The sequence below is a fragment of the Arvicanthis niloticus genome, chromosome 10 (genome assembly GCF_011762505.2).
Source record: "Arvicanthis niloticus isolate mArvNil1 chromosome 10, mArvNil1.pat.X, whole genome shotgun sequence".
Lineage (NCBI taxonomy): Eukaryota > Metazoa > Chordata > Mammalia > Rodentia > Muridae > Arvicanthis > Arvicanthis niloticus.
The window spans coordinates 28642149-28669316 of NC_047667.1; the positions used below are offsets into that span (position 1 = coordinate 28642149).

At 35.2% G+C, this 27168-nt stretch overlaps 1 protein-coding gene across 9 annotated transcripts in view; it reads right to left on the minus strand.

The window, feature by feature from the left end:
- Positions 1-1165: 1165 nt before the first annotated feature.
- The window catches only part of LOC117716004 (complement factor H-like), an 84702-nt gene continuing 58699 nt past the window's right edge, over positions 1166-27168 (minus strand). For 3 of the 9 annotated variants that reach the window (XM_076941294.1, XM_076941291.1, XM_076941285.1), the window contains 9 exons: positions 26906-27079; positions 25980-26165; positions 25715-25894; positions 23217-23393; positions 20676-20858; positions 20304-20513; positions 17897-18073; positions 11173-11355; positions 1166-1632 (listed from right to left, as the gene is read on the minus strand). In XM_076941294.1, the coding sequence (XP_076797409.1) occupies positions 1436-1632; positions 11173-11355; positions 17897-18073; positions 20304-20513; positions 20676-20858; positions 23217-23393; positions 25715-25894; positions 25980-26165; positions 26906-27079 (1667 nt within the window). In that variant the 3' untranslated portion in view covers positions 1166-1435. Of the gene's footprint in view, positions 1633-2343; positions 2442-3183; positions 5367-8947; positions 10712-11172; positions 11356-17896; positions 18074-20303; positions 20514-20675; positions 20859-23216; positions 23394-25714; positions 25895-25979; positions 26166-26905; positions 27080-27168 lie in introns of those variants that run through there. The other 6 variants (XM_076941287.1, XM_076941288.1, XM_076941286.1 and 3 more) reach the window with 6 other exon arrangements.

Here is a 27168-nt window from a genome sequence, read left to right on the forward strand (position 1 = left end):
ATCTAAATCTTAAGCTAGAACAAAGAAGTAGGCTTTAGGCATGTCCAAATGACTTTGGACAAGGACAGCGAAATATGCTCAGGTATTTTGATCATCCTGCTAAGCCCTTAGAAATAGTGATCACAGGACTATGTTTATTGTCTTTCATGTTCTTTGGTTTCCTGGGTATATTGTCTTACTTGTTTGTTGGGAGCCAACTTTAGTAGAAAGTGGCTAGATCAACTTTGCAGCCATCTTGAACCATATACCCTGATGAAAGACTTGGTTTTCAAAAGCCTATAACAGCTGAAGCACACTCTGTTAAATATATTCTTTATCCCACATAGCTTGTTTTGCTGTTTAGTGACCTCAGCTGTATGGTGCATGTGGCATGAGTTCATGGGCTCCTGGCAGGGTTTATAAGCTGCGTCTGGAAAGGGATCGTGGGCTCGCCATCTTGACTACCAACTGCTAAGCATCCTGAGTAAACTGCTGTGAGAAGGAACCGGTTGTTTCCTGTCTTAATTCCTGCTGGTCAGGGTTGGCGTGGCACACTTGTTCCTGGACTATTTGTATCTATTGTATTGCTAGTTCCTCAACCTAGAACTGACCTTAGTAGTTGAATGTAATTTAAACAGTATAAAGGCAAAAAAGGAGGAGGAGGGATGGTATATGGGATTAATGTGTGGGGAGAATTGAGAAGGGGGATGGCATCTGAAAGGTAAATAAAATATCGAATTTAAAAAAAAAGCAAGAAAAAATTAAGATATTGCTCATTTTCTATTCATAAGTGAACCAAATATTTATAGTTTTTAATGTCAATATTATTACAGTAATAGAATCATATACCTAGTAAAAATTTTAATCCCTTTGTATAATTGTTTGAGTATTTCATTATTACAATGTACAAAATATTAGAAGTTCACACGCAAAAACCTACTTAGATTTTGTAATTGATACAAAAGTAGTATATAGTAATTAATTATATGCATTAGTGATATTATAAATGATATAGTAATTAATTATATGCATTAGTGATATTATAAATGATAGTTTGGTTGTTATGAGTTTAGAAAATAATACTAATTGGAAGACTGAGTCAATATGTCTTCCACTCACTGTGAAACAGAACTTTACATCAAAAGACATCCAGAAATATTTGAAAAGTTCTTAATAAAAACAGACATTGAAGAACTTACATTTATTTTCTTTCTTTGACATAGTTTGTCCTTGAATATATATTTTGGATTAGGAGTTTTGAATGCTCTGCTCTTTCATTGTGGCAACATTCTCTAAGATTACAAATTAATCACCATATAACAAAAAAGTTTATACTTATTAGAAGAAATGAGCTAAACAATATTTCAAATGAAAATTGAAACTGAATTAGTAATATGCATGTGCATTTTTAAACAAAGGTTCATCCATAAGGTTTACTAATAATTGTATTGTGATTTTATACACAAGTAGGATAATTGATGTGACCATCAATGCACTTTGTACGCAATGGAGGAGATCCTCTTTTTTTCCTGTATCCAGGTTTACACATAAATTCAATATTCTCCCCTGATTCAGCATAAAACTTTTCATTTTCTCTCCATCTGAGAACTATGTTATGTCTTTCCATTATATTTTCTGGTATTACACATGGAACTGAAAGAAAAATGACCAAAGTTCATTCAGTAATACATAAACCTGCAAAAATCTCCCCCTTTTTATAAACAAATTCCATTCTTTTGAGAATTAAGTATAAATGCAATGTCATTATCAGTAATTTTAAAATTAATTCAGCTATTAATTCATCAACAGAAGTGAAAACTTCAATCATAAATACTAGTTAAATGGTAAAAGAATCAGAAAAGACAAAAATAGAAAAATCTTGTATATTAATGAGTTGTAAGAATTAATATTGATATAGAAATGTCAACATCTCCTATGGTTACTAGCAGTCTATATGAGCCCACATTGAAGTACCAATAACATTTTTCATACTCATGTGGATAAAAATCTAAAATTTGTATGGAAGTACAATAGAATGAGTAGACAACTGGAACTAGAGCAGAAAGAAAAACCTGGAGATGTAATAATACCTGATTGCAACATACACCAGGAGCCCCACAGTAACCAGAATGCAATAAACACTCCAGTGAATGAGAAAAGTGATTTGAGAATTGATCTATGCATCTACAGTTAACTGATCTTAATAGACTTTCCAAAAATATATATTAGAAAACTAATATCATATTTGATAAATGATATAAGAATAATTGATATCCATATGAAGATGATTGAAATTGATATGTATCTGTCATTCTGGACAAAGTCAACTGAAAGTTGGTAAAAGACATCAATGTAAGAACAAACCACTGACTCCTTCCTCTCCTCTCTGGATCCATTGTGGTAGTGGGAGCAGACACCCAGTGGGGTCTGCACCCTTGGGGAGATTGTATCCTGAGCCATCCCTGGAAAAAACATTCATTTTTCCTTAATATCTCTTAATATCAATGGATTCAATTCTCCAATAAAAAGACATAGACTATCAGATTGGATACATAAACAGAACCCAACATTTTGTTGCATATAGGAAACACACCATTGTGAAAAAGACAGAAACCACCTCAGAGTAAAAGTATGGTAAACAATCTTCCAAGCAAATGGCCCCAAGAAACAAGCTGGAGTAGTGATTCTAATATCAAATAAAATTGTTTTTCAACCAAAAGTAATCAAAAAAGATAAAGAAGAACACTTCATATTCATCAAAGGAAAAATGTACCAAGAGGAACTTGCAATTCTGAACATCTATGCTCCAAATGCAAGGGCACCCACATACATAAAAGAAACTTTACTAAAGCTTAAAGCATACATTGCACCTCACACAATAATAGTGGGAGATTTCAACACCCCACTCTCAGCAATAAACAGATCATGAAAACAGAAACTAAACTGAGACACAATGAAACTAACAGAAGTTATGAATCAATTGGACTTAACTGACATCTATAGAACATTTCATCCTAAAACAAAAGAATATACCTTTTTCTTAGCACCTCATGGTACCTTCTCCAAAATAGACCATATAATTGGTCACAAAACAGGAGTCAGCAGATGCAAAAAGATTGAAATAATCTCTTGTACCCTATCAGACCACTATGGACTAAGATTTGTCTTTGACCTGGACAAAAACAACCGAAAGCCCACATACACGTGGAAACTGAACAATGCTCTACTCAATGATAACTTGGTCAAGGAAGAAATAAAGAAAGAAATTAAAGACTTTTTAGATTTAAATGAAAATGAGGACACATCATATCAAAATTTGTGGGACTCTATAAAAGCAGTACTAAGAGGAAAAATCATAGCTCCAAGTGCCCACAAAAAGAAAATGGAAAGAACATACATTTATAACTTGACAGCACACCTGAAAGTATTAGAACAAAAAGAAGCTAATATACCCAAGAGGAGTAGATGGCAGGAAATAATCAAACTCAGGGCTGAAATCAACCAAGTTGAAACAAAAAGAACTATACAAAATATCAACAAAACCAGGAACTGGTTCTTTGAGAAAATCAACAAGATAGACAAACCCTTAGCCAGACTAACCAAAGGATACAGAGACAGTACTCAAATTAATAAAATCAGAACTGAAAAGGGAGACATAACAACAGAAACAGAGGAAATTAAAAAAATTTTCAGATCCTCCTACAAAGGCCTATACTCAACAAAATTGGAAAATCTGGATGAAATGGACAATTTTCTAGATAGATACCAGGTACCAAAGTTAAACGAGGAGCAGATAAACCATCTAAACAGTCGCATAACCCCTAAAGAAATAGAAGCAGTCATTAAAAATCTCCACACCAAAAAATGTCCAGGGCCAGATGGTTTTAGTGCAGAATTCTATCAGACCTTCCAGGAAGACCTAATACCAATTCTCTTCAAACTATTCCACAGAATAGAAACAGAAGGAACAATACCCAATTCGTTCAATGAAGCTACAATTATGCTCATACATAAGCCTCACAAAGATCCAACAAAGAAAGAGAACTACAGACTAATCTCTCTTATGAATATAGATGCAAAAATACTCAATAAAATTCCTGCAAACCGAATCCAAGAACATATCAAAGCAATCATCCATCATGATCAAGTAGGCTTTATCCCAGGAATGCAGGGATGGTTCAATATTCAGAAATCCATCAATGTAATCCACTACATAAGTAAACTCAAAGAAAAAAAAAAACCACATGATCATCTCACTAGATGTTGAGAAAGCATTTGACAAAATTCAACATCCCTTCATGTTAAAAGTCTTGGAAAGATTAGGAATTCAATGACCATACCTAAATATAGTAAAAGCAATATACAGCAAGCCAGTAGCCAACATCAAACTAAATGGAGAGAAACTTGAAGCATTCCCACTAAGATCAGGGACTAGACAAGGCTGCCCACTCTCACCCTACCTATTCAATATAGTACTGGAAGTCCTAGCCAGAGCAATTAGGCAACAAAAGGAAGTCAAAGGGATACAAATAGGAAAGGAAGAAGTCAAAATTTCACTATTTGCAGATGATATGATAGTATACTTAAGTGACCCTAAAACTTCCACCAGAGAACTCCTAAACCTGATAAATAACTTCAGCAAAGTGGCTGGATATAAAATCAACTCAAACAAATCACTAGCCTTCCTATACTCAAAAGATAAACAGGCTGAGAATGAAATTAGGGAAATGACACCCTTCACAATAGTTACAAATAATATAAAATATCTTGGCGTGAATCTAACCAAGGAAGTGAAAGATCTGTATGACAAGAACTTCAAGTCTCTGAAGAAAGAAATAGAAGAAGATTTCAGAAGATGGAAAGACCTCCCATGCTCCTGGATTGGCAGGGTTAATTTAGTAAAAATGGCCATCTTGCCAAAAGCAATCTATAGATTCAATGCAATCCCTATCAAAATTCCAAATCAATTCTTCATAGAGATAGAAAGAGCAATTTGCAAATTTATTTGGAACAACAAAAATCCAGGATAGGGAGAACTATTCTCAACAACAAAAGAACTTCTGGGGGAAATCACTGTCCCTGACTTCAAACTATACTACAGGGCAATAGTAATGAAAAATGCATGGTATTGGTACAGAAACAGGCAGGAAGATCAATGGAATAGAATTGAAGATCCAGAAATGAGCCCACATACCTATGGTCACTTGATCTTTGACAAAGGAGCTAAAACCATCCAGTGGAAAAAGGACAGCGTTTTCAGCAAATGGTGCTGGTTCAACTGGAGGTCAACATGTAGAAGGATGCAAATCAATCCATTCTTATCTCCTTGTACAAAGCTCAAATCCAACTGGATAAAAGATCTTCACTTAAAAGCAGATACACTGAAACTAATAGAAGAGAAGGTGGGAAAAATACTCTAATACGTAGGCATGGGGGAAAAGTTTCTGAACAGATCACCAATGGCTTATGTTCTGAGATAAAGAATTGACAAATGGGACCTCATAAAATTGCAAAGCTTCTGTAAGGCAAAGGATATTGTCAATAAGACAAAATGGCAACCAACAGATTGGGAAAAGATCTTAATTAATCCTACATCCGATAGAGGGCTAATATCCAAGATATACTAAGAACTCAAGAAATTATACTCTAGACAACCATATAACCCTATTAAAAATGGGGTACAGAGATAAACAAAGAATTCTCAACAGAGGAAACTTGAATGGCTGAGAAGCACCTTAAGAAATGCTCAACATCCTTAGATATCAGGGAAATGAAAATCAAAACAACCCTGAGATACCACCTCACACTAGTCAGAATGGATAAGATCAAAAACTCAGGAGATAGTAGATGCTGGCGAGGATGCAGAAAAAGAGGAACACTCCTCCATTGTTGGTGGGATTGCAAGATGATACAACCACTCTGGAAATCAGTCTGGTGTTTCCTCAGAAAACTGGACATAGCATTACCTGAGGATCCAGCTATATGACTCCTGGGCATATGCTCAGAAGATGCTCCAACATATAATAAGGACATATGCTCCACTATGTTCATAGCAGCTTTATTTATAATAGCCAGAAGCTGGAAAGAACCAAGATGTCCCTCAACAGAGGAATGGATACAAAAAATGTGGTACATCTACACAATGGAGTTTTACTCAGCTATTAAAAATAATGAATTCGAGAAATTTTTAGGTAAATGGATGGATCTAGAAATTATTATCCTGAGCGAGTTAACCCAATCACAAAAGAACACACATGGTATTTACTCACTGTTAAGTGGATGTTAGCCCAAAAGCTTGGAATAGCAAAAACTCAACCAGCAGACCACATGAAGCTCATGAAGAAGAAGGAAGACCAACAGGGGATGCCTCAATTCTACTTAGAACTAGTAACAAAAATACTCAAGGGAGCAAATATAGAAACAATACATGGGACAGAAACTGAAGGAGGGGCCATCAGGAGACCATCACACCTGGTTATTCATCCCATTTACAGTCACCTATGCTAGACACTGATGTGGATGGCTGGAAGTGCATGCTGTCAAGATTATGATATAGCTGTCTACTTAGAGGTCTGCCAAAGACTAACACATTCAGAGGACGATGCTCACAGTTATGATCAAGGGTTTCCCAATGGAGAACTTACAGAGAAGACTGAAAGAGCAGAAAGGGTTTGTGACCCCAGGAGGAAAGCAACAATACCAAACAACCAGAGCCCCCCAGGGACTAAACCACCAGCCTGGGAGCACATAGGGTGGTACCCATGACTCCAGCAGTGTATGTAGGGGAGGATGGCCTTGTCGGGCATAGTGGGGAGAGGAGTTTCTTGGTCCCATAAAAAATGAACACAGAGTGTGGGGGGGGGATGTGAGGGTGGGAAGGGGGTAGTGGGAGGTAGGTGCGGGCACTGCCTCATAGAAGCACGAGGAGGGGGGATGGGATAGGAGGTTTCTGGTTGGTGGGAGGAAGTGGGGTAAGGGGATAAAATCTGAAAGGTAAATATAATACCCAATTTTTAAAAAAGATGAAAAAAAGGGGGAAAGGAGAAAAAAGAGAAAAAAAGAAAGAAAAAAAAGAAAAATAGGAGATTTAATAACACAAAGGGAAGGATTTAAAAATTTAGGAGGCAGTTTATGTTAATGGAAACAGTATCATAGAAACTGGAAAATCACACTGTCATAGAAACACAAGGATGGGGGATGGGATAAGGGGTTCCTGGGTGGTGGGGGGAATGGGATAAGGGGATAAAATTTGAAATGTAAATATTACAACCAATTTTAAAAAGGGGAAAAAAAGAAAAGTTGTTAGAACCAACATCTTTAAAAAAATGTCAACCCTCTAGGAAAAAAATTTTTTTTTCTTGATACTAAAACTTGTTCTGAGAATTGTATATTGCAGAATACACAGCCTTGGTGTATCTACTCATCAAGCATACTGAGTAGACCTGCCCAAACCTCCGATGTCCTGGAATTCCATCTGGATGCAGTGAAGACACAGAGTCAGAGGCTTATCAATTTACTCTTCCCCCTTTACCCCTTCTAATATCTCAACGCCCTTAATCAGCTTGAAGAAGTTAAAGAAGAGTCAGCACCCCTATTCCCTGGGCTTGGGGACGAAGGTCTGTCTTTCTAGGGAAAAGTAGTGGTTTTGTTGGAATAGGGAGGACTAGCTAGGGCTTATTGCATAGCCATAATGTATTGGTAGAATTCTGTATAATTAATATCTAGATGAAGCTATAATTTCTAACACAGTACAAAATTTACTTTGATTTCAAAGTTATGGTTTTCATTGATACGAGCTTCTTATGGATATAAAAGTGAGATGAATAATGATACTCTCATGGGCATTGTGCCTGTATAACACATTTAGGAATACAAGGCTTAGACCCAGTCCTTCTTTAACTTTTTTAACTGATTTGGGAGGGTTAGTCTATGAGTTAAGGGACTATAGCACATTCATGGCTTTGAGTTTAATGTTAGGGTGTTTTCCGTATTTTATTTAGAAATAGCTGAGAGGAGTTAACAGACATCAGTCCAGGTTACCTTACATGGATAGTTGGTTTTCAAAACGTCAGAAGGCCATAGAATTGACCTTACAAATATTTATATATTAATGTTCCTATTGATTAGAGACCTGTCTGCTCCTGACAGCTTCCTGTCGTGGATTCTAAGAAGAAATTGAGCATCCTTGGAGATACTCCAGTTGGGCAGTGACAGCTATTAGGCAAGAATTGCCTCTTTCCATCTACAGACAAATTACTGTCCAGAAAAGGACACACTTGCAAAATAGTCGACTAATTATATCTGCTTAGACAGAGTAATCAGCCCTTAATGATTCTGCATCACTAAGGTCTGTCAGATGATTCTGGGCCAGAAAGCTGAAGATTTGATGCTCCAATGTTTGGTAGTATAGGGGCTTTCCAGGTGTTCAGAGGTCTCTATAAATTGGCTAAGTCTTAGAGGCTATGTTTAGTGCTTCCCATAATTTCAGTTAATGCAGTCATTCTGGATTTCTGATGGGGTTGAAGACCTATAGTCTCATAGCCAATCCTGGCTATTTACTTTGAGAGAAAAGATCTGAGTGGATGGTTTTCAGCTGCCATTCATTCTAAAGCCAAGAAAAAAGCCAGGTTCAAAACTAAGTGTTTTAGTTAGGAGAGATAACAGAGGTTCTGGTTAGTCAACTAAATGATGGACTGGGTATTAGGACTATCTTGTACCTCACTGGTACAATTAGGAATAAGTATGCTCTAATTGTATTTTGAAAAAAAAAGTTTTATTTTAACAGGAAGGGTGATATGTAGGAGGAGCTAATGGGGAAGGATACTGAGAGGAAGAGATGGAGTAAGGAGAGGAGAAGATGAAGGAGAGAAGAAGCTAGGTGATGAGAGAGAAAAAGAGAGAGGGGGGCATGGAGGCAGATGTTCATGGGTCTCCACCAGTCAAAGATAGTTCATATATCTAGGTTGGGTATTGGTTTACACTTCTGATCAAGCATTAACAAACTTATAAAGCCTTTGATTAACATTTTAAAAATTGTATAAAAGCAAAAAGGAAAAGGGGGCATGGGATAGGGGTTTTCTAGGGAAGTGAAATGGGGAAAGGAGATGGCATCTGAAATTTAAATAAAATGTAAATAATAAATAAATAAATATAAAAATATTAGCAAAAATAAATGTATATATAAATGCAAAAAAAGAAGAAATCACTGAAAGTATAATGATGCACAACTGGGAAACATTTTATTGTTTTTGGACACTATGTGTTTGGATGAGACTCCAAATAACAAGGCAAAAAGCAAATCATGAACCATGGATTTTGTTACAATGCAGTACTTATTCATAGCACAGAGCATAATAAATACAACTAAGAAATTGTTAGCCACTTGAATCAAAGTAAATGATTGTCTATTGTTTGTTTCCAGGTATTTACATAACTTTTATAGGGGTTTCCTATGTCATGAAAAAATAAAGAAGTGAAAACACATTTACTTGGCTTTGCTTTGTTTTGTTTTTATTTGATGTGAATTGATTGCTTTGGGTGTGGTTGGTTTTTTGGTCGTTACAACACCATTTTCAGTAAATTGATTCTGAAAAAGCTTTACAAAATGTCTGTTTTATACTTAAGTAATTGAAAGGATTTCAATTTATTGATAACCTTTAACTGAACTGTCATTAGTCTGTGGAAAAACACAGTTTAAAAGAAAATTAAGCCAATTAAAACTAGATAAATGAATAGATATTTCTTTTAAAAAACACCAAAATATCATTAGCTGTAATTTCATTGCCAAGCCAGAAGATATCTTCTCACTCAGTTAAAATAGCACCAGAGAAAGGAGCCCTTATAATTACAAATGCTCATCAATGTGTGGTGAAAAACAAACAAAACATTGATGGGAATATGACTTTGTGAAATTACTATAGATAACAATTGAGATATCTTAAAATTTTTAAAAATAGATTTTTACATATTTTTATATGCTTCTTCTGGTATACACCCAAAGGAAGTAAAATCAAATTACTCAAACTGCATGCATATATATTTTTTAAACTGCTAAAGAAGCATAGCTAAGATAAAAAATTGTCTGAATTAATATTAATTGGTGGATTTAAAGACAACATGGTATATTTAAATGTAAAATATTGTCCAGACATTACAGATATATTTTATTGTTTTAATTAGAAAAGGGCATTGTAGGTCATTAAGTGAAATAAACCTAACACAGGAAGACAACTATTTTGTGTTCTTTCTCACAGAGAAAAGAAAGACTATAATTTCTTTAGAATGCATGATAGTAATTAATAGATGTTATTTGGCTTATCTAAAGGAAGGAGATGTTGTATGGATTTCATACCTGCAAGATGTACACAGGTGTGGTGAATTGAAAAAGAATGGCCTCCATAAACTCACACGTTGATTATTCAGTAGAGACTGGAGATACTTGAGAAGGATTAGGAGCTATGGGCTTACTGGAATTGGTATAGCCTCGTTAGAAGAAGTATGTCTATTGCTTGCTGTCCCCACTAAAGCCAGATGTTGAATGCTCAGCTACTTCTCCACCATCAAGTTTGCCTCTGGGCCACCATGCTCCCAAACATGATAGTAGACTAATCTCAGAAATTGTCAGCAATACCCACCCAACAAATGTGGGGTTTGTTTGTTTGTTTTGCTGTTTGTTTGTTTGTTTAAAGATTTGCCATGGTCATAGTGTCTCTTTACAGCAATAGAACACTGACTGAAAAAAAAACAGGTATAAAATGTCATGATGGCTCCCAGTTTTGCGAACATTAATATATGGTAGTAAAAACTTAATTATAAATAATAGCATGCACAATTTTATTTGACAGGTAGGTTTTTTGTTTTTGTTTTGTTTGTTTTTTGAGACAGGGTTTCTTTGTGTAGTCCTGGCTGTCCTGGAACTCACTCTGTAGACCAGGCTGGCTTCAAACTCAGAAATCCTCCTGCCTCTGCCTCCCAAGTGCTGGGATTAAAGGCATGCGCCACCACTGCCAGACTGACAGGTATTTTTTATTAAAAGTATCTAATAATCTTGTTTTGTTTTTATCACATGCTGATGTTTGCCACTGAAGCACAAATAAAACAGTACTTGTATTTTGTGAGTGTTCTAGTATTAACAGAATAATATCCATGATATAACACAGAATCTCCTATAATCTATGAAAATAAGGTACTTACGTAAACAGGTTGGTGGCTCAGACCACTTTCCATTTCTACATGTTATTTTCTTGTTTCCTTTAAGTTGATAATAGTTCTGGCACTGATATTCAACTGATGACAATGTTGCATATGCAGGTAATGACAAGGAGGTGATGTCTCCATTGTCAATAGGTGGAGGAGGCCCACATTTCCCTGTTGAGTCTAAGGAGGCAAAATTTGAATGTTTGAGAATCAAGTCAAATTGCAAGCTCAAGCAGAACCAAAAAGAATACAGTATGAAACAAGACTTTCGTGATTTCTGGCTAAATAAATGATTACTTTAAGAAAGATTAATCATATAAAATGAGAGTTAAAAGTTCTTCCTGCCTTCTCACCTAAAGCACTTACTTAACTACAGCAAACATGTCTGTTCTGAAGCCTTCAAGATTAGTGAGTATCTTAACAGCTTCTGAACACACAGATGCCAATATAGATAGGCAATTTTTTAAAAAAAATCAAATAGTATATTACCCTATATATTCTCACTCTTTTATCATTTTTGTAGAAATATATTTGTTAAGAAAACTTTAAAGCTTATAATGTTGCAGAAAGCTAATGCGGCCTTCTGGGTTTCTGATAGGGTCAAAATAAGCACAGCTATCTGTATGTTATACTTTTGCTAAGGCTATCTGAAATGCTTGGACATAGTATTTTTAGTAAACATTATATGCAGAGAAGGTAATTGAAAATTCTAGCAAAGAAATTTAGAACTCATCTAACTACCTAATATTGTGCTATGTGTCTTTCTTTTGGAACACTGCTTTCCCTTGTGAGGACACATGGAAAGTGTGAAACCAAAAGTACTGATTCTGTTCAGTAAGATCTCAAGAGGAGCATCATGAAACTGAACAAAACTCAAATGCTTTTTAGGTAAAAACAAAACTTTCGAGAGTCAAACAAAAATAATATTTTAGTGTGAAGGAAAATGAAAACATAATGGCCAAATGCATGAATGTGCATATTCAAGAAGTGAGTAAACTCAAATAGGCAAGTCCTAAGAAGCTCCTGGAGATCCATCTATTGAAACTGCTTAAAGAAAATATCTTGGGAAAAAAAACAGTAGGAAGTCATCAGCAACCACACTGGACCAAGTTTCCAAAGATAGTGACTCCTATCTACCACCATGATGACCATAGGAAGAAAAAGAAAATGAGTGTTAACTTTAAGTTCTATTTTCTGTGGTGGTAGAAATAATAAAGACAATAATATAGATTTTATTTAATAAAAAAGGATAAAGGGGATTTATATCCAGCAGAGATATCTTCCTAAAGAATAACTACCAGAATTCATTACATAAATAAAAATAGAAATTAAGAGGAGGAGAAATTTAACTGTAATTTATGGATATATAGTAGATAATCTTTGTACACATAAAATTATAGTTGTGTTTCAAGTGAAACCTATGATTTAAGAATAGTGTTAAAAATTAATCATAGGAAGCAGAGGGAGGAAGTGACATAAATGAAAGAGGGGAGGAGGAGGGAAAAGAAGAAGGGCAGGATCAGATCTGCAGGAGACAGGACAGAATCCTAGAAAGCTAGGAGAATGTATAAAAATGTTGATTGGGGGACTTGGGAATCTCAGCACCCCATGGTACCTACTCCAAAATTGACCATATAATGGACCTCAAAACAAGCCTCAACCAATATAAGAAGTTGAAGTAATCCCATGCATTCTGTCAGATCACAACAGCATAAGGCTTGTCTTCAATAAGACTAAACACCCGCATACCCATGGAAACTGAACAACTCTTTATTCAGTGATAACCAGTTTAAGGAATAAATAAAGAAATAAATAAATTTACAACTTCCTGGAATTCAATGAAAATGATACACCATAACCAAAATTATGGGACACAGTGAAAGCAATGCTAAAGGGAAAATTTATGGCACTAAGTGTCCTGGTTAAAAAAAAAAAGTAGAGATTTTATACTAGCTACGGAACAGCACACTTAAGAGCCCCAGAACAAAAATGATATTCCAGTGTAAGGGAATTAGAGGGTGAAAGTGGGGAGGTTAGAATTGGTGTGTGGGTGGTGGAATACCATCATAGAAACAGAGGAGTGGGGATGATATAGGGGGTTTCTGGGTGAAACCAGGAAAGGAGATAACATTTGAAATGTAAATAAAGAAAGTATCAATTAAAAAAGAAAGAAAGAAAGAAAGAAAGAAAGAAAGAAAGAAAGAAAGAAAGAAGCTAACACACCCAAGAGGAGTAGAGGGCAAGTAATAGTCAAACTCAAGACTGAAATCAACCAAATCGAAACAAAGAGAACAATACAAAGAACCAACAAAATGAAAAGCTGGGTCTTGAGAAAATCAACAAGATAGATAAACCCTCAGCAAAATTACCTAGAGAGCAGAGAGATGATATGCAAATTTAAAAAATCAGACAGGAAAAGGGAAACAGAACAACAGAAACTAAGGAAATACAAAATATCATCAGATCCTACTACAAAAGCCTATACTCAACAAAACTAGAAAATCTAGATGAAATGGGTGGTTTTCTATACAGATACCATGTACCAAAGTTAAATCAAGATCTGGTAAAATATCTAAATAGGTCAATATCTCATAAGAATGTAGAACAAAAAATGATCAAAATTTCCAAACCAAAAAGATTCCAGGGCCATATGGCTTTAGTGCAGAACTAAACCAGACCTTCAAAGAAGAGGTAATTGCTGCACTCTTCAAACTATTCCATAAAATAAAAAGAGAAGGAACACTACTTAATTCATTCTATGAGGCCACTATTACTCTGATACCTAAACCACACAAAGACTCAAGAAAAAAGGGAATTTCAGACCAAATTTGCTAATAAATATGAATGCAAAAATACTCAATAAAATTCTAGCAAACTGAATCCAAGAACACATCAAAACCATCATTCACCATGATCAAGTAGACTTCATCCCAAGGATGCAAGGTTAATTCAATATACAAAAATCCATTAACATGATGCACTATATATATAAACTCAATGAGGAAAATAATATGGTCATCTCATTATATGCTGATAAAGCATTTGACAAAATAAAACACTCCTTTATGTTAAAAGTATTAAAGAGATCAGGAAATCAACGCCCATACCTAAACATAATAAAAGTAATATACAGAAAACCCACAGGAAATATTAAATTAAATAGAGAGATACTTGAAGCAAGCCCACTAAAATCAGGGACAAGATAAGGATGGCCACTCTTCCCATGTCTACTCAATATAGTACTTAATGTTCTAGCTAGATAATAAGAAAACAAAAGGAGATCAAGAGGATACAAATTGGCAAGGAAGAATTAAAGGTATCACTATTTGCAGATAATATAACAGCATACATAAAGAACCCAAAAAATTTTGCCAGAGAACTTTTACAAATATCTTCAGGAAATTGCCCAGATAAAAAATTAACTCAAATTATTAGTAGCTGTTCTCTATATAAATGGTAAATGGACTGGGAAAGAAATTAGGGAAACAACACAATTCACAATAGTGACAGATAATATAAAATATCTTGGTGTAACTCTAAGCAAACAAGTGAAAGATCTGTATGAAAAAAACTTCAAGTCTTCCAAGAAAGGAATTGAAGAAGACCTCATAAAAAGAAGAGATCTTCCATGCTCAATGATTGGCAAGATTAACATAGTAAATATGGCCATCCTATCAAAAGCAATCTATAGATTCAATGCAATCCCCATTAATATTCTAAAACAATTCTTCAAAGACATGAAGACAGCAATTCTCAGTTGTATCTATATAAGTAGAAAAATCCAGAATAATGAAAACAATTCTTAACAATAAAAGAATTTCTAGGGGAATCACCATCCCTGACTTCAAGCTATACTACAAAGCAATAGTGATAAAAACTGCATGCTATTGATACAGTGACAGAAAGGTTTTTAAGTGAAATAGAATTGAAGACTAACAAATAAAACTAATCACTTATGGACACTTGATCTTTGACAAAGAAGTAAAAAATATACATTGGAGAAAAAAGAAAACATCTTCAATAAATGGTGTTGGTCTAACTGGCACTCTGTATGTAGAATAATGAAATAGTTGCATATTTGTCAATTTAAACATAGCTCAAGCAAGTCCAAGTGGATTAACAACCTAAACATAAAACCAGACACACTGAATCTAGTATAAGAAAAATTGGATAAGAGCCTTGTACTCGTTGGCATAGAGAAAAAATTTTTAAACAGAACTCGAATGGCTCAGGCTCTAAGATTGAGAATTGATAAATGGGACCTCATGAAACTGAAAAGCTTCTATATTGCAAAGGATATAGTCAACAGAACAATCAGCAACATACAGATTGGGAAAAATCTTCACTAACCCTACATTCAATAAAGGGCTAATACCCAAAATATATAAAGAACTCCAGAAGCTAACCACCAAAAAAAAAACCAAACCACTCAATTTAAAAATTGGACATAGAACTCAACAAAAATATTTACAAGAGAGAAATCTTGAGTGGCCAAGAAGGACTTAAAGAAATGTCCAAAATCCTTAGTCATCAGGGAAATTAAAATCAAACCATTAATCCTGAGATTCCATCTTATACCAATCAGAGTGGTGAAGATCAAAACCTCAGGTTATCTCATCAGCACATGTTGGCGAGGATGTGGAGAAAGAGGAACACTCCTCCATTGCTTGTGAGATTGCAAACTGGTACAATGAGTCTGTAAATCAATCTGGAGATTCATCTGAAAATTAGTAATAGATATACTTGAAGATACAGCTATATCACTCTTGGCATATATCCAAAAGATGCCCCAACATATCACAGGGGCACATGTTCCATTATGTTTATAGTTGTCTTATTTGTGATAGCTAGGAGTTGGAAACAACCCAGATGTCCCACAATAGAATAATGGATAGAGAAAATGTGGTTCATTTACACAAAGGAATACTACTCAGCTATCAAGAACAAGGACATCCTGAGTTTTACAGGAAAATAGATAGAACTAGAAAATATAACCCTGCCAGGCAGTGGTGACACACACCTTTAATCCCAGCACTTGGGAGGCAGAGGCAGGTGGATTTCTGAGTTCGAGGCCAGCCTGGTCTATAGAGTGAGTTCCAGGACAGCCAGGGCTACACAGAGAAACCCTGTCTCGAAAAAAACAGAAAAAGAAAGAAAAAGAAAAAAAAAGAAAGAAAAAAGAAAGAAAGAAAATATAATCCTGCATGAAGTAACTCACACCCAAAAGTCCATGCATGGTATGTACTCACTAATAAGTGGGTATTAGCCAAAAAAGTACAGAACACCCAGGATACAATCGTCAGACCTCAAGGAGGTTAACAAGCCAAAGTGCCTAAGTGAGAATGCCTCATCCCACTTGCAAGAGAGAGGAGAAGAATGCAATTATGGGGGTCGGGGGAGGGAGGTACCTGGGTGGGAGACAGGAAAAGGTGAACATGATCAGGTATTGGGGGGCAGGGTGAAGCAGGACTGAATCACTGTGGGCCACCAGAAAAAAATGAAAATAGGCATCCTCATGAGTTAAGAGTTGGGGAGACCCTATAGAAAGTTCCAGAGATCTGGGAGGTGAGAGACTCTTAGGTTCCAAAAAGCAGGATATTAGTTGAAACACTCTACAGTGGGGAGAGGAATTTGTAGTGTCCACCTCTGGTAGAAAGAGAGAGCATCAAGTGTAGGTATGTGGTTGCCATCCCACAGTCAAAATACTCTGACCCAGAATTGCTTCTGCCTAAAAGAACTTCAGGGCCAAAAATGGAGTAAATGCTGAGGGAAAGGGGTTCAGTGAGAGACCCAAATTGGGATCCAGCTCAAGGGAGTCTAGCATGGCTGCTTTCTAAGAGGCCCAACAAACAGCTGAAAGAGTCAGATGCAGATACTTACACTCAACCAATGGACAGAAACAGGGAATCCCTGTAGTTTCAGTAGGGAAAAGCTGTGAGAAGCTGAGAGGTAGGGTGACCTCATAGGAAGCCCAACAGTCTTAAATAACCTGGACCCCCAAGATCTCTCAGACACTGAGCAACCAATTATACAGCATGCACCAGCTGATATGAGGCACCAATACAAATACAGCAGAGGACTGCCTGGTCTGGTCCCAGTGAGAGATGATACACCTAACTAACCCTGGAGAGACTTGAGGCCTCAGGAAGTGAGGAGGTCTGGTGGAGACAGTATATCCTCTTGAAGATGGGGAGGAAGTATGGGATGAAGAACAGTCAGAGGGCAGAGACTGGGAGACAGATAAGGACTGAAATGTAAATATATATATTTGACCCCTATGAAAGAGTTAGGAGGTAGGTTGAAGGAGCTACAGAGGATAGAAACCCTTCATAAGAATATCAACAGTGTCAACTAACCTGGACACCTCTGAGCTTGCAGAGAGTAAACCACAAAACGAAAGAGCATACAGCGGCTGGTTAGAGGCTCCTTTCACATATCTAGCAGGAAACTCCCTTTTCTGGCCTCAGAGGGAGAGAATGCACCTAATCCTTTGTAGAATTGAAGACCCAGGGAAGAGGGATGAAAGGGGCATCCTCTCAGGGGTGAAGAAGAGGGGCCTTCAGAAAAAGAGCTCTGGGAGGCAGGACTGGGAGGGGACAACTTTGGGATGTAAATAAATAAAATAATTTAATTATTTTTAAAATTGTGTCAGTTTATTTCCACTAATGTACAATAACTAAATTATGTTGTCAAATAAACGTTAGGGAAAATGATGCCCTACCTTTGCATTGTGGTGGTTCTGTCCAAATCCCATTTTGACACATCACTTCCATTTCCCCAAATAGTTCAAAAGGTTTATTACATTCATAACGTACTCTGTCACCAGATGGATATTTAGCCTTGGACCTTGTGACTATAATAGAATCTGACACATGTGGTGGATCCACACATGAATTATCTAAAGAACAAATGAAGTATCATTACCTATTTGCTCATCTTGAGTATCTAATTATGGCATAAGATTCCAAATATATTCCTGATGTGATGAATGGATAAAGAAAATTTGCTACATTTATTTATACACAAAAACTGAAATCATGAATGTCACAGCTAAATGATGGGATATATATATATATATATATATATATATATATATACAAATTATATATATATATATAAATATATATATATATATTTGTATTAGGTTTTATATATTATATCCCTCAAATGACCCTTAACTTTTGCTGTCCCTCTCTGTATTCTGTTTTTTGTCTCCCCTTCCTGACATCCATAACTATCTACTCTATTTCACCAACCCAAGGAGACAGTACCTTGCCCCCAATCCCTTACTCTATACCTAACCTCTATTGTTTTATGAATTGTAACTTAGCTTTCATTGACTTTACAGCTAATATCTACATATAAGCAAATATGGACATGTATGTATTTCTGAGTCTGAGTCTGAGTCTTCTCACTCAGGATAAATTTAGGTCTATATCCCAACATTTACCTGTGACATGTAAATTGAATCACCAAAAAATGTTAGGAAACAGAGCCCCGATGGACATATCTGTCACCAATAAAACTTTTATTACTGAGATTAGGGTACATGTAATTAAGTGGATGACAAAGGGGTTACATGGAACCTCTAAACAACACAGTTGACAAGAATATAGATTGCACCCCAGAACCAGAAGGCAAGACTACACTGTGAAAGACAACACCTATGCAACTCACTGAACATAGAAAAGTTGCATTGGTGCCTACATAGGTATGCATCTTTGGTACAGTAAGGTACTTGGCATGCTGATATATATATATATATATATATATATATATATATATATATATATATAATGGTTTTCAAGTTAGTATTTTTATGGGATTCCTGAGTGTACAAAGTGGCTCTTTGTGTATGTATAGTTTCTTATCTATTTTCTTCTGCTGTTTCCCCTAAAATTACTGTCTTGTTACTCAGTGGCAAAACAAACAATACAATGCACATGAGCAAATGAAGTCTCTAGACTATATATCATATTTAAAAACAGAAATTCAAGAATGAAACTAGATTTCAATAGAAACAGTACAATCAACTAAAGCAGCATAGATTGAATTATGCAAATACAAATGTATGGTGTCCAGCCTAACATCAGGTCTTGTCAGGCCTTGGACGAGGTAACTCCATTTTACCTGTGCCCTTCAATCATGTAGCACACAGGTAGAAGGTCTTCACCTCCAGAGATTAAAATATTAATGAGTTATCTAAAGTCCAGGGGGCATAGCTAATTAAGTTATTCCCTCCGCTCTTCCCCCTCCCTATAAAATCCAGGGGAGCCTGGCTTTTGGGGGAACACGCACCATCTACACCCACTCACTACACCATGAACAATAAAACTTTTGGAAAACCAGACTCTGCCGGTTGCCTGGGCCTTCCTGCACCTGCCTTCAGATTCCCAGCCTTTGGTACCCTGGAACCTCCTTGATGCAGCTGCCAGCCAGCCTATGGCGGCTGCTTGAATGTGAGACCCTCCGCCAGCCAGCGATGTGGGAAGCCCGCCAGGACCCTGCTGCCAGACCTCCTTGGGACCCTGCCACTGGACTTCCTCCCCAATTGAGTTTTTTTTTCCCACAAGGTCTAATCTCCATTCCACCTTCACCTTTCAGTCACATACACAGGTGGGTGTGATAAACAGGCCTCAGGCCCTAGAGAGATTTACATATTAATGAAGTATCCTGACGGCCAGAGGGTGGAGCCAATTCAGCATTCCTCCCTAGCCCCTTCCACCTCTTCCCCTCCCTATTTAACTCAGGTCTGCCCTGGGTTTTGGGGGCTCACATCCAGATCCATCCACCATCCGCCATGCCAATAAACCGTTTTTGGAAACCCAAGGACTTCTTCGTGTGTTGGGGTTGTGCTGTGAGGAATCTTGGAGAGGCCTTTAGTTAGTGAGCACCGGGGCTAACTTCCAGCTGGAGGAACCCAGGGTGTTCCCAGCCAACTACACACAGCGTGTCCTAGAGGAACTCTCTGCATTCTGCAGCAGCCACTTTTTTATCTACAGTATGGTTAAAATATATAAATGTGTATAGGTGCCAATCTAAATTATTCTTTCTTCTGGTTAGGATGAGAGTAGAATATTGGTAATGACTTGTTTATATCCACTATTGAATTTTCATGTTATTCTCACCAACACAACGAGGTGGAGAGCTCCATTTTCCCATGTAGCAGGTTACTACATTCTCTTCAGATATCCTGAAACCATCATCACAGACATAGCTGAATGTAGTTCCATGTTCATGGCTGCTGGACTCAATTGAATCTCTCCTTACTACTGAAAATCTGGGTAAGTTAATAGATCCATGTTCTATTTTGGGGGGCTGGGAACATGGAATTTTTTCTACATGAAGAACATAAATGAAATAGTCAAGCAGAAGTAAAAACTTACATTTAGAAAATAAAATACACTATTTGAATTATGTGTCCAAAATCTTTATAGTATGCTCTTTCAATACATATTCTTTCACCTGAGTTCTAATGTTGTAAAGTCATATATACTGACCAATGCAACGTGGCAATGACTGCCACCTTCCATCTTTGCACACCATTTCTTCTGGGTCCTGAGTTAGGTAATTGTCTTGGCAAAGAACAGATACTTTTTCTCCATCCAAGTATTTCACTGTGGTTTCAATCACTTGGGCATTTGGAACCTGTGGTGGAGGAGGGCAGGATGTTTTCTCTTTTCCTAGAAAACATCAAAAATAATACTTCTTTACTAAATACAGCATCTTAAATTTTTGAAGTAGTAATGTTCATTAAATAGTAAATTAGTTATGACAATGTAAAAATTGTCCATATTTCATACATTTCACTTGTATAGCAATTTAATACAATGAGTCTTGTTAATATAGTGATTCTTTGAAATTTTTCTCATTTTAATGCAGTTTTATATTATTTTTATAAAACTTGCTTTAGTCATTTCTATCCTTTAAAATATTTAGCTTAATTATACACTTAAATATGTTATATTAAGACTAAGCTTACATAAATATTTCTCTAGAGCTGTCTATGGATATTTGTGATCTAATATGTTGGATTACATTAAAAATCCCCATGAAATAATTTATAAATAAAAATTGATTATTGAAAGTTTTACTTGTATTTATTTAATATACTAATGACTTTTCTCATTAATGTGATGAAATACCTCACAAAAGAAGCTTAGGAAAGAGGAAGAAGGAAGAAGAAAAGAAAGAAAGAAAATAGAGGGAAAGAAGGAAGAAAATGAAGGAAGAAGAGAAATGAAGGAAAGAAACAAAGAAAGGAAGGATGGAAGAAAAGAAGGAAGAGTTTAAGTTAGCACATCGTACAGGGAAGCAATGACAGCAGAAATGAGAAGGTGCTGATCATATTGTATCTATAGTCAGGATGCACAGTCACCTTTCCCTTTTTATTTATGCCAGAAACCCTGCCCATAAAATCCTGCCACCTATGCTGTTTTCCCTCAGGTAACCGAAACTAGAAATGTCCTTACAGACATGCTCAGAATACTTTTCCTAGGAAATTGTTAATTCTGCCAGATAGAAAATAAGTTGAGTCATCACAACTGATAATCAGTTTAAGATTGACTCTTGGTTAATAAAACTATGGAGTATGATAACAAGTGGTGTGTATTATGTAATTCCAAGTGTCAACTACCCTGGACATTCCGTTTAACCTGAACTGGATAGAGATGTGAAAACTGATTGCTCATAATCAGGATAATGTAGTGCTGGTATCAATGCTCTTCTGACAAGTTTTCCACTAAATCACTACAAAATCATGTCTCCTATTCAAAACATTAATGGTTACTAATGGTTACTAATAATTCCATTCTTTTATATATTTCTGCTTAAGTAAAGTGGAATTACTAGAAATAAATCAACAGTATGTAGCAAATACATTTCTCTACATTCTTTGAACAACTGGCTAGTTATTCATAAAAGAAAAAAATAACTATCATGATACTATAACCAAAATGATAACAGAAAAAATAAAATAATGGAGACAACTACAGAACAACACATGCACTCCATTAACATGCACATAATAGGTTTAATTTTGGAATAACATGGAAATACTTTCTGTGAACTTTAGTTCAAATATCAAATGAGGCAGGGCCTCCAAAACAACAGTGATAAAGACAAATAGGAAGCAGAAATAGTAGTAGAATGACTCTGTTGCCAACTGACATGGAATAGAAGGTGTGAAAAATCAGAATTTTCCAGGTAAGCTGATTGTTAGAAGACTTAAATAAATTGGTATATTAACAGAACACACGGTCATACTGAAAGACATGATGATTAATTATAGGTACAGGAATGGCATAGCATATTTGTTGTGATAAAATAATCATATGTAGTAGAGCTCTAAGAATAAAAGACCATTATGACTCATAGGTAAAGCCATGTTGATCTAGTTTGTATGCTTTACTCTACAGTTCTAAACCAAACATAACACTGTAATTGTTAAATCAACTCCTAGATTAAAAAGTATTTTTCCAGAAATTTTGGTAGAAGATAGTATCTTCATATAGGGCAGGATATCATGAAATCTCAAAAGAGTGGTCACCTAACAAGATATTCATGATGACAATAACAACTGAGAAACTAGTATATACAGGAAAAATGCTACATGACCATTTTCTAAAATGAAGAGCTACAGGCAATTAATGGCTGTCTAGTCTTCTCTCTGGATGAGAGAGCAAATATATAAGTTATCCAATCCAATGCACTTAGTTCTGAGCACATACACACAGGACAAACACTGAATGGACTTATCAGGTTTAATTTATATATACAAGTTTTATTTGTATATATTATTCATATATGTATGTATACTTACACACATACATCAGGAAGAGATCATAAACTGGATATGAAATTGGAGGGATACAAGAGGAGTTGAACTGGAGTGGGAAGAGGAAGATGTAAAAATAATATAAATACAAACTTTACACAAAAAAATCTAGGAAAGTTTTATTAAGGAAATAAAGACATTATTACTGCTATAGTTGAGAAAAGGCTAGAACACTCATGAAAAGACAGTGCCAAAAAGAGCTTACTTGCACAGTTTGGTTCAGGATCCCATCTTCCATTGATGCAAATTGAGATTTCATAATCTTGTTTTCCTCTACATTTATAACTCATGCTAGAGTTATGATTAAGTTCATTCTTATTTGGGTGAATTGCCTCTATGTCAGTTGACTTCAGTGCTTTACACTTCTCCAGTTTATTTGTTGCTATATGATAATATTTCCACAAAAAGTAAAAACACTTATAAGAAGTGAGTGAACTATTACATTAAAATATTTATACAGTAGATGTACAATGAAACTTAGTACTAAAAATTCTGCAAACCAAAATGTTCCAACTCACCATGTGGAAGTGGCCTATGGTGTGGGAACTACATATCATGTCCATTCTTTTATGTCTCAGACACAGTTTGTGCCATGAAGGGACTTGGGTACTAGGCAACTACAAAAGCATTAAAAAAATCTCTGTCTCAGATGCTCTACCTATAAAATGATTATGACATGACCAACTCTGGTCATAGCTTTACAAGCTGTGAAAATGTCCAATTTCATTACTCTCCCATTTTTCATAATGTTAAAATGTTAAAAATATTAAAATAAAAATATGTTTATAGGATATAGAGATTTTGTATTCTATGTTTCCATTTTTTGATAGATGTGACACAAGAAAAAGAACATCTGTAATGTGTAGAATACAAATATTTCAAAGTATTTTATGAGAGAATTGGTGTAAGAAATCAAATGCTTGTAGTCACCACCTGTCTCCTTTATATTCCCTTCACACAAGTCTATAAGAAATACTTTCATATTCCAGGTTATTCTATAACATAGCAATATTAAGTTATAATAATGTTTTTCTGGTTGTGTTAGGACTATATATGGGCTTTTAAATATGTTATATATTTTAATCTCTTGGTGAAAATGAGAGTTCTTTTAGAACTCAACATTTCAGTACAGGTCTTAGACAACATTCATTAATAGCTTGAAATCTAGGTTTAAATGAAAATAGTGCAAATGAAAGTAAATTATTAGACAAAGGTTGTGTATCATTTAAAATGTTGACAAGAGTAAGGAAAACAGTAAAGACTCCTGAGAATTAGCCCCTTCCTAAAGATTGCTCCACAAAAAGACAAAAAGTGATGTGCTGTGAAGGAAAAAGAAGAAGGTCAAAGGGGCATGGTGACTATGGGGTTGATTTGCTTCTGAATCTATTATTTATCAGGAGAAAGCTAAGGATATGGAGAAAAGTAATTTATAGTGTCATGGTAAACATATTTGAATTATGACATTAACTTTGGAGCCCAGGAAAACATAACTGTAGAGAGTCATATTAAGGTGGCTATAGGCAGATTAACCAAACTAAACCTCTGATATGTGAACAAATAATAAAGTAGAATAGAGCATAGAAAAAAATAAGTATAGAATACTATTAAATAAAGAGTTCAGTTTTTTATATGATGTTATATCTGATCTTTCTCCATATGAAATTATTTATTAAACAGTTGTAAAGCAATGATGAAGATGGGTTTGACAAAATGTGTTTGTTGAGCAAAAATTCGTTAGGATTAATACGCAGCAAAGGTATTCATTTACATGTCAAACTGTTATAAGTTTGGGTGTCTGGGCATTGAGAACATATCGTTAAACACACAAGTATAGTTGTTCTTTCCAAAGGAGCTCCATGTTTCTTTAGCATTAACAAACACCCGAAACTTTAATAAATAGTAAAGCTGGACATCAGGGACCATGTTGAAAGAATGACCAAGATCACTCTAAAAAACAAACAAACAAACAAACAAACAAAAAACCCAAAAAAACCCCAAAACAAAACAAAAAGAAAAACAACAACAACAACAACAAAAAACAACCTTCCATTTCAGAGAAAATAGAATGTAGACACCAAGATGCTTTCAACTACTTATTAGGATTGAATCACCAAAATAACATGTGGAATCGGTGCAGAATTGATATATGGGATAATGTTTCCCATCCAATCCAATCTCTGCGTTCTACACTGATGACAGGGCAGATGGTCCCAGTCCCAGCACATTGACTTTAGAATGCAGCTGATGAAATAAACACAAGTATTATACATGTGCTTAGGGAAGACAGTTTGTTATGTGAGTAGGAAATGGATTATTAGTAGACTTTATTTCTTAGCTTTCCAAGATCTGAGAGGAAAGTCTCATACAATAACAACAATGATAATTTTGTATTATTATAGTCATATCTTCTTATGTGTTAATCTTCACATTTCAGTCACATCAAATTTTATAATTAACAACTAGATTTATCTTAAGGTAATAAATAAGCTTTTATAAGTTATATTAATGATTTATGTTCATCTGTAGACATATATAAAATTATATACTATGAAATTTGAATTCATATTATTTAACACTAGATATTTCCAGAAAGACTACTAACTTCAAAAGTATACAGTAGTAAATATTTCTACAAATATTAATGTTTCTATTAATACAAATATTAAACTTTATAAAGTATCCATTTTATGGACACATACTTACCAACACATTGAGGAAGCTGGGTCCACCTTCCACTAATGCAAGAAACTGACCCCTGTCCAATCATTGTGAAGGTTTCTGCACAAGTGAACTCCACTGAAACTCCATGGTGATAGGGAGGGACAGAAAACTGGACAGAGCCATGCTCAATTTCAGGAATGTCTCCACATGTTCTCTCCTCCTCTGTAAATGTTTCACAAAAATGTATTCATGATCAAGTACCACTTCAAATACAAAATAGCTTTGAATTATTAATATTTTTACTTACCAACACATATAGGCAAAGTTGTCCACTTCCCATCAACACACTGAATTTTATTGGGTCCCTTCAGTAGAAATCTAGGTTTGCAATCATATTCCACCACATCACCATGGCTGTACTCAACTTTCTTTGTTCCCTTAATTTCCCCATTAAGAACTTCAAGAGGTTGTGTACATGATTCTACTTGACCTACTGTAGAAATACTGTATAACTATAAATGAAAATGTCCATCATACAGTCTAAAATTTTAGCAAATGTAGAAAATTTTAATTTATTTGCTATATCACTTTTAATAATACTTTTCTAAATCAATAGTATTTACACTAGATTTACATTTCATAACTGTAATATACCTGTTGAAATACGATTGCAGGTGTTTTAAAGGTGGAAGAATTTTTGGTAAAAGTGACACCTTGAAGACACATGCAAATCATTCAGTAATTGTTGTGTTGATTATAATGATTTTCACATTGACTGGTACTATTTTATTATACAGTTATCATTTTGTAAAAAAAAAAAATCAGCATTGTACCTAGTGACTATTTTAATTTGTTTAATACCTGGTATTGAATTAAGTAAAATCTGCTTTTACATGTTTGAACATACTCTTTTCAATTTGAGGGAAGGCCTATGCTATTTTAAAAAAAAAACAGCACTATTGGTAATGTAGAGAAAATGAAAGAAATTTCTTCAGTCTCAGCTATCATGTCTGCATGTATGAATACATTTATAACACATTTAAAGGAACACGTTAGCTTGTTAGTAGCCTCATAAATGTGTGGCTTTGTATTAGCCACAAAATACATGTCCTTTATGGATGTCAAATTCTCTGAACATTTTTATATTATAGACATATTAGATGATTGGGGAATATTAAAAGATAAAAATTAAACTTCTGATCCTAATTCATCAAATGTAAAATAGATACTGACCTTTGCATGTAGGGAAACTAGGGGACCATCCAAAGTGATAGCATTGCACTGAACCTGGTCCAACTCTGTGTCCTGTTCGGCATGAGAATTTCAACAAATCTCCAATTGTATATTTTTCTTTATTGGGATAAACAAGTAAGCTTGGGTCTAATATAGGAATGCTGCATTCTCTTTCTTGAAAAGTAAGATAATTAGAATATATCATTAATCATCAATAAGTAGGTTTATCTTTCTCATGTTTATCTTTCACATTCACAAGGAAG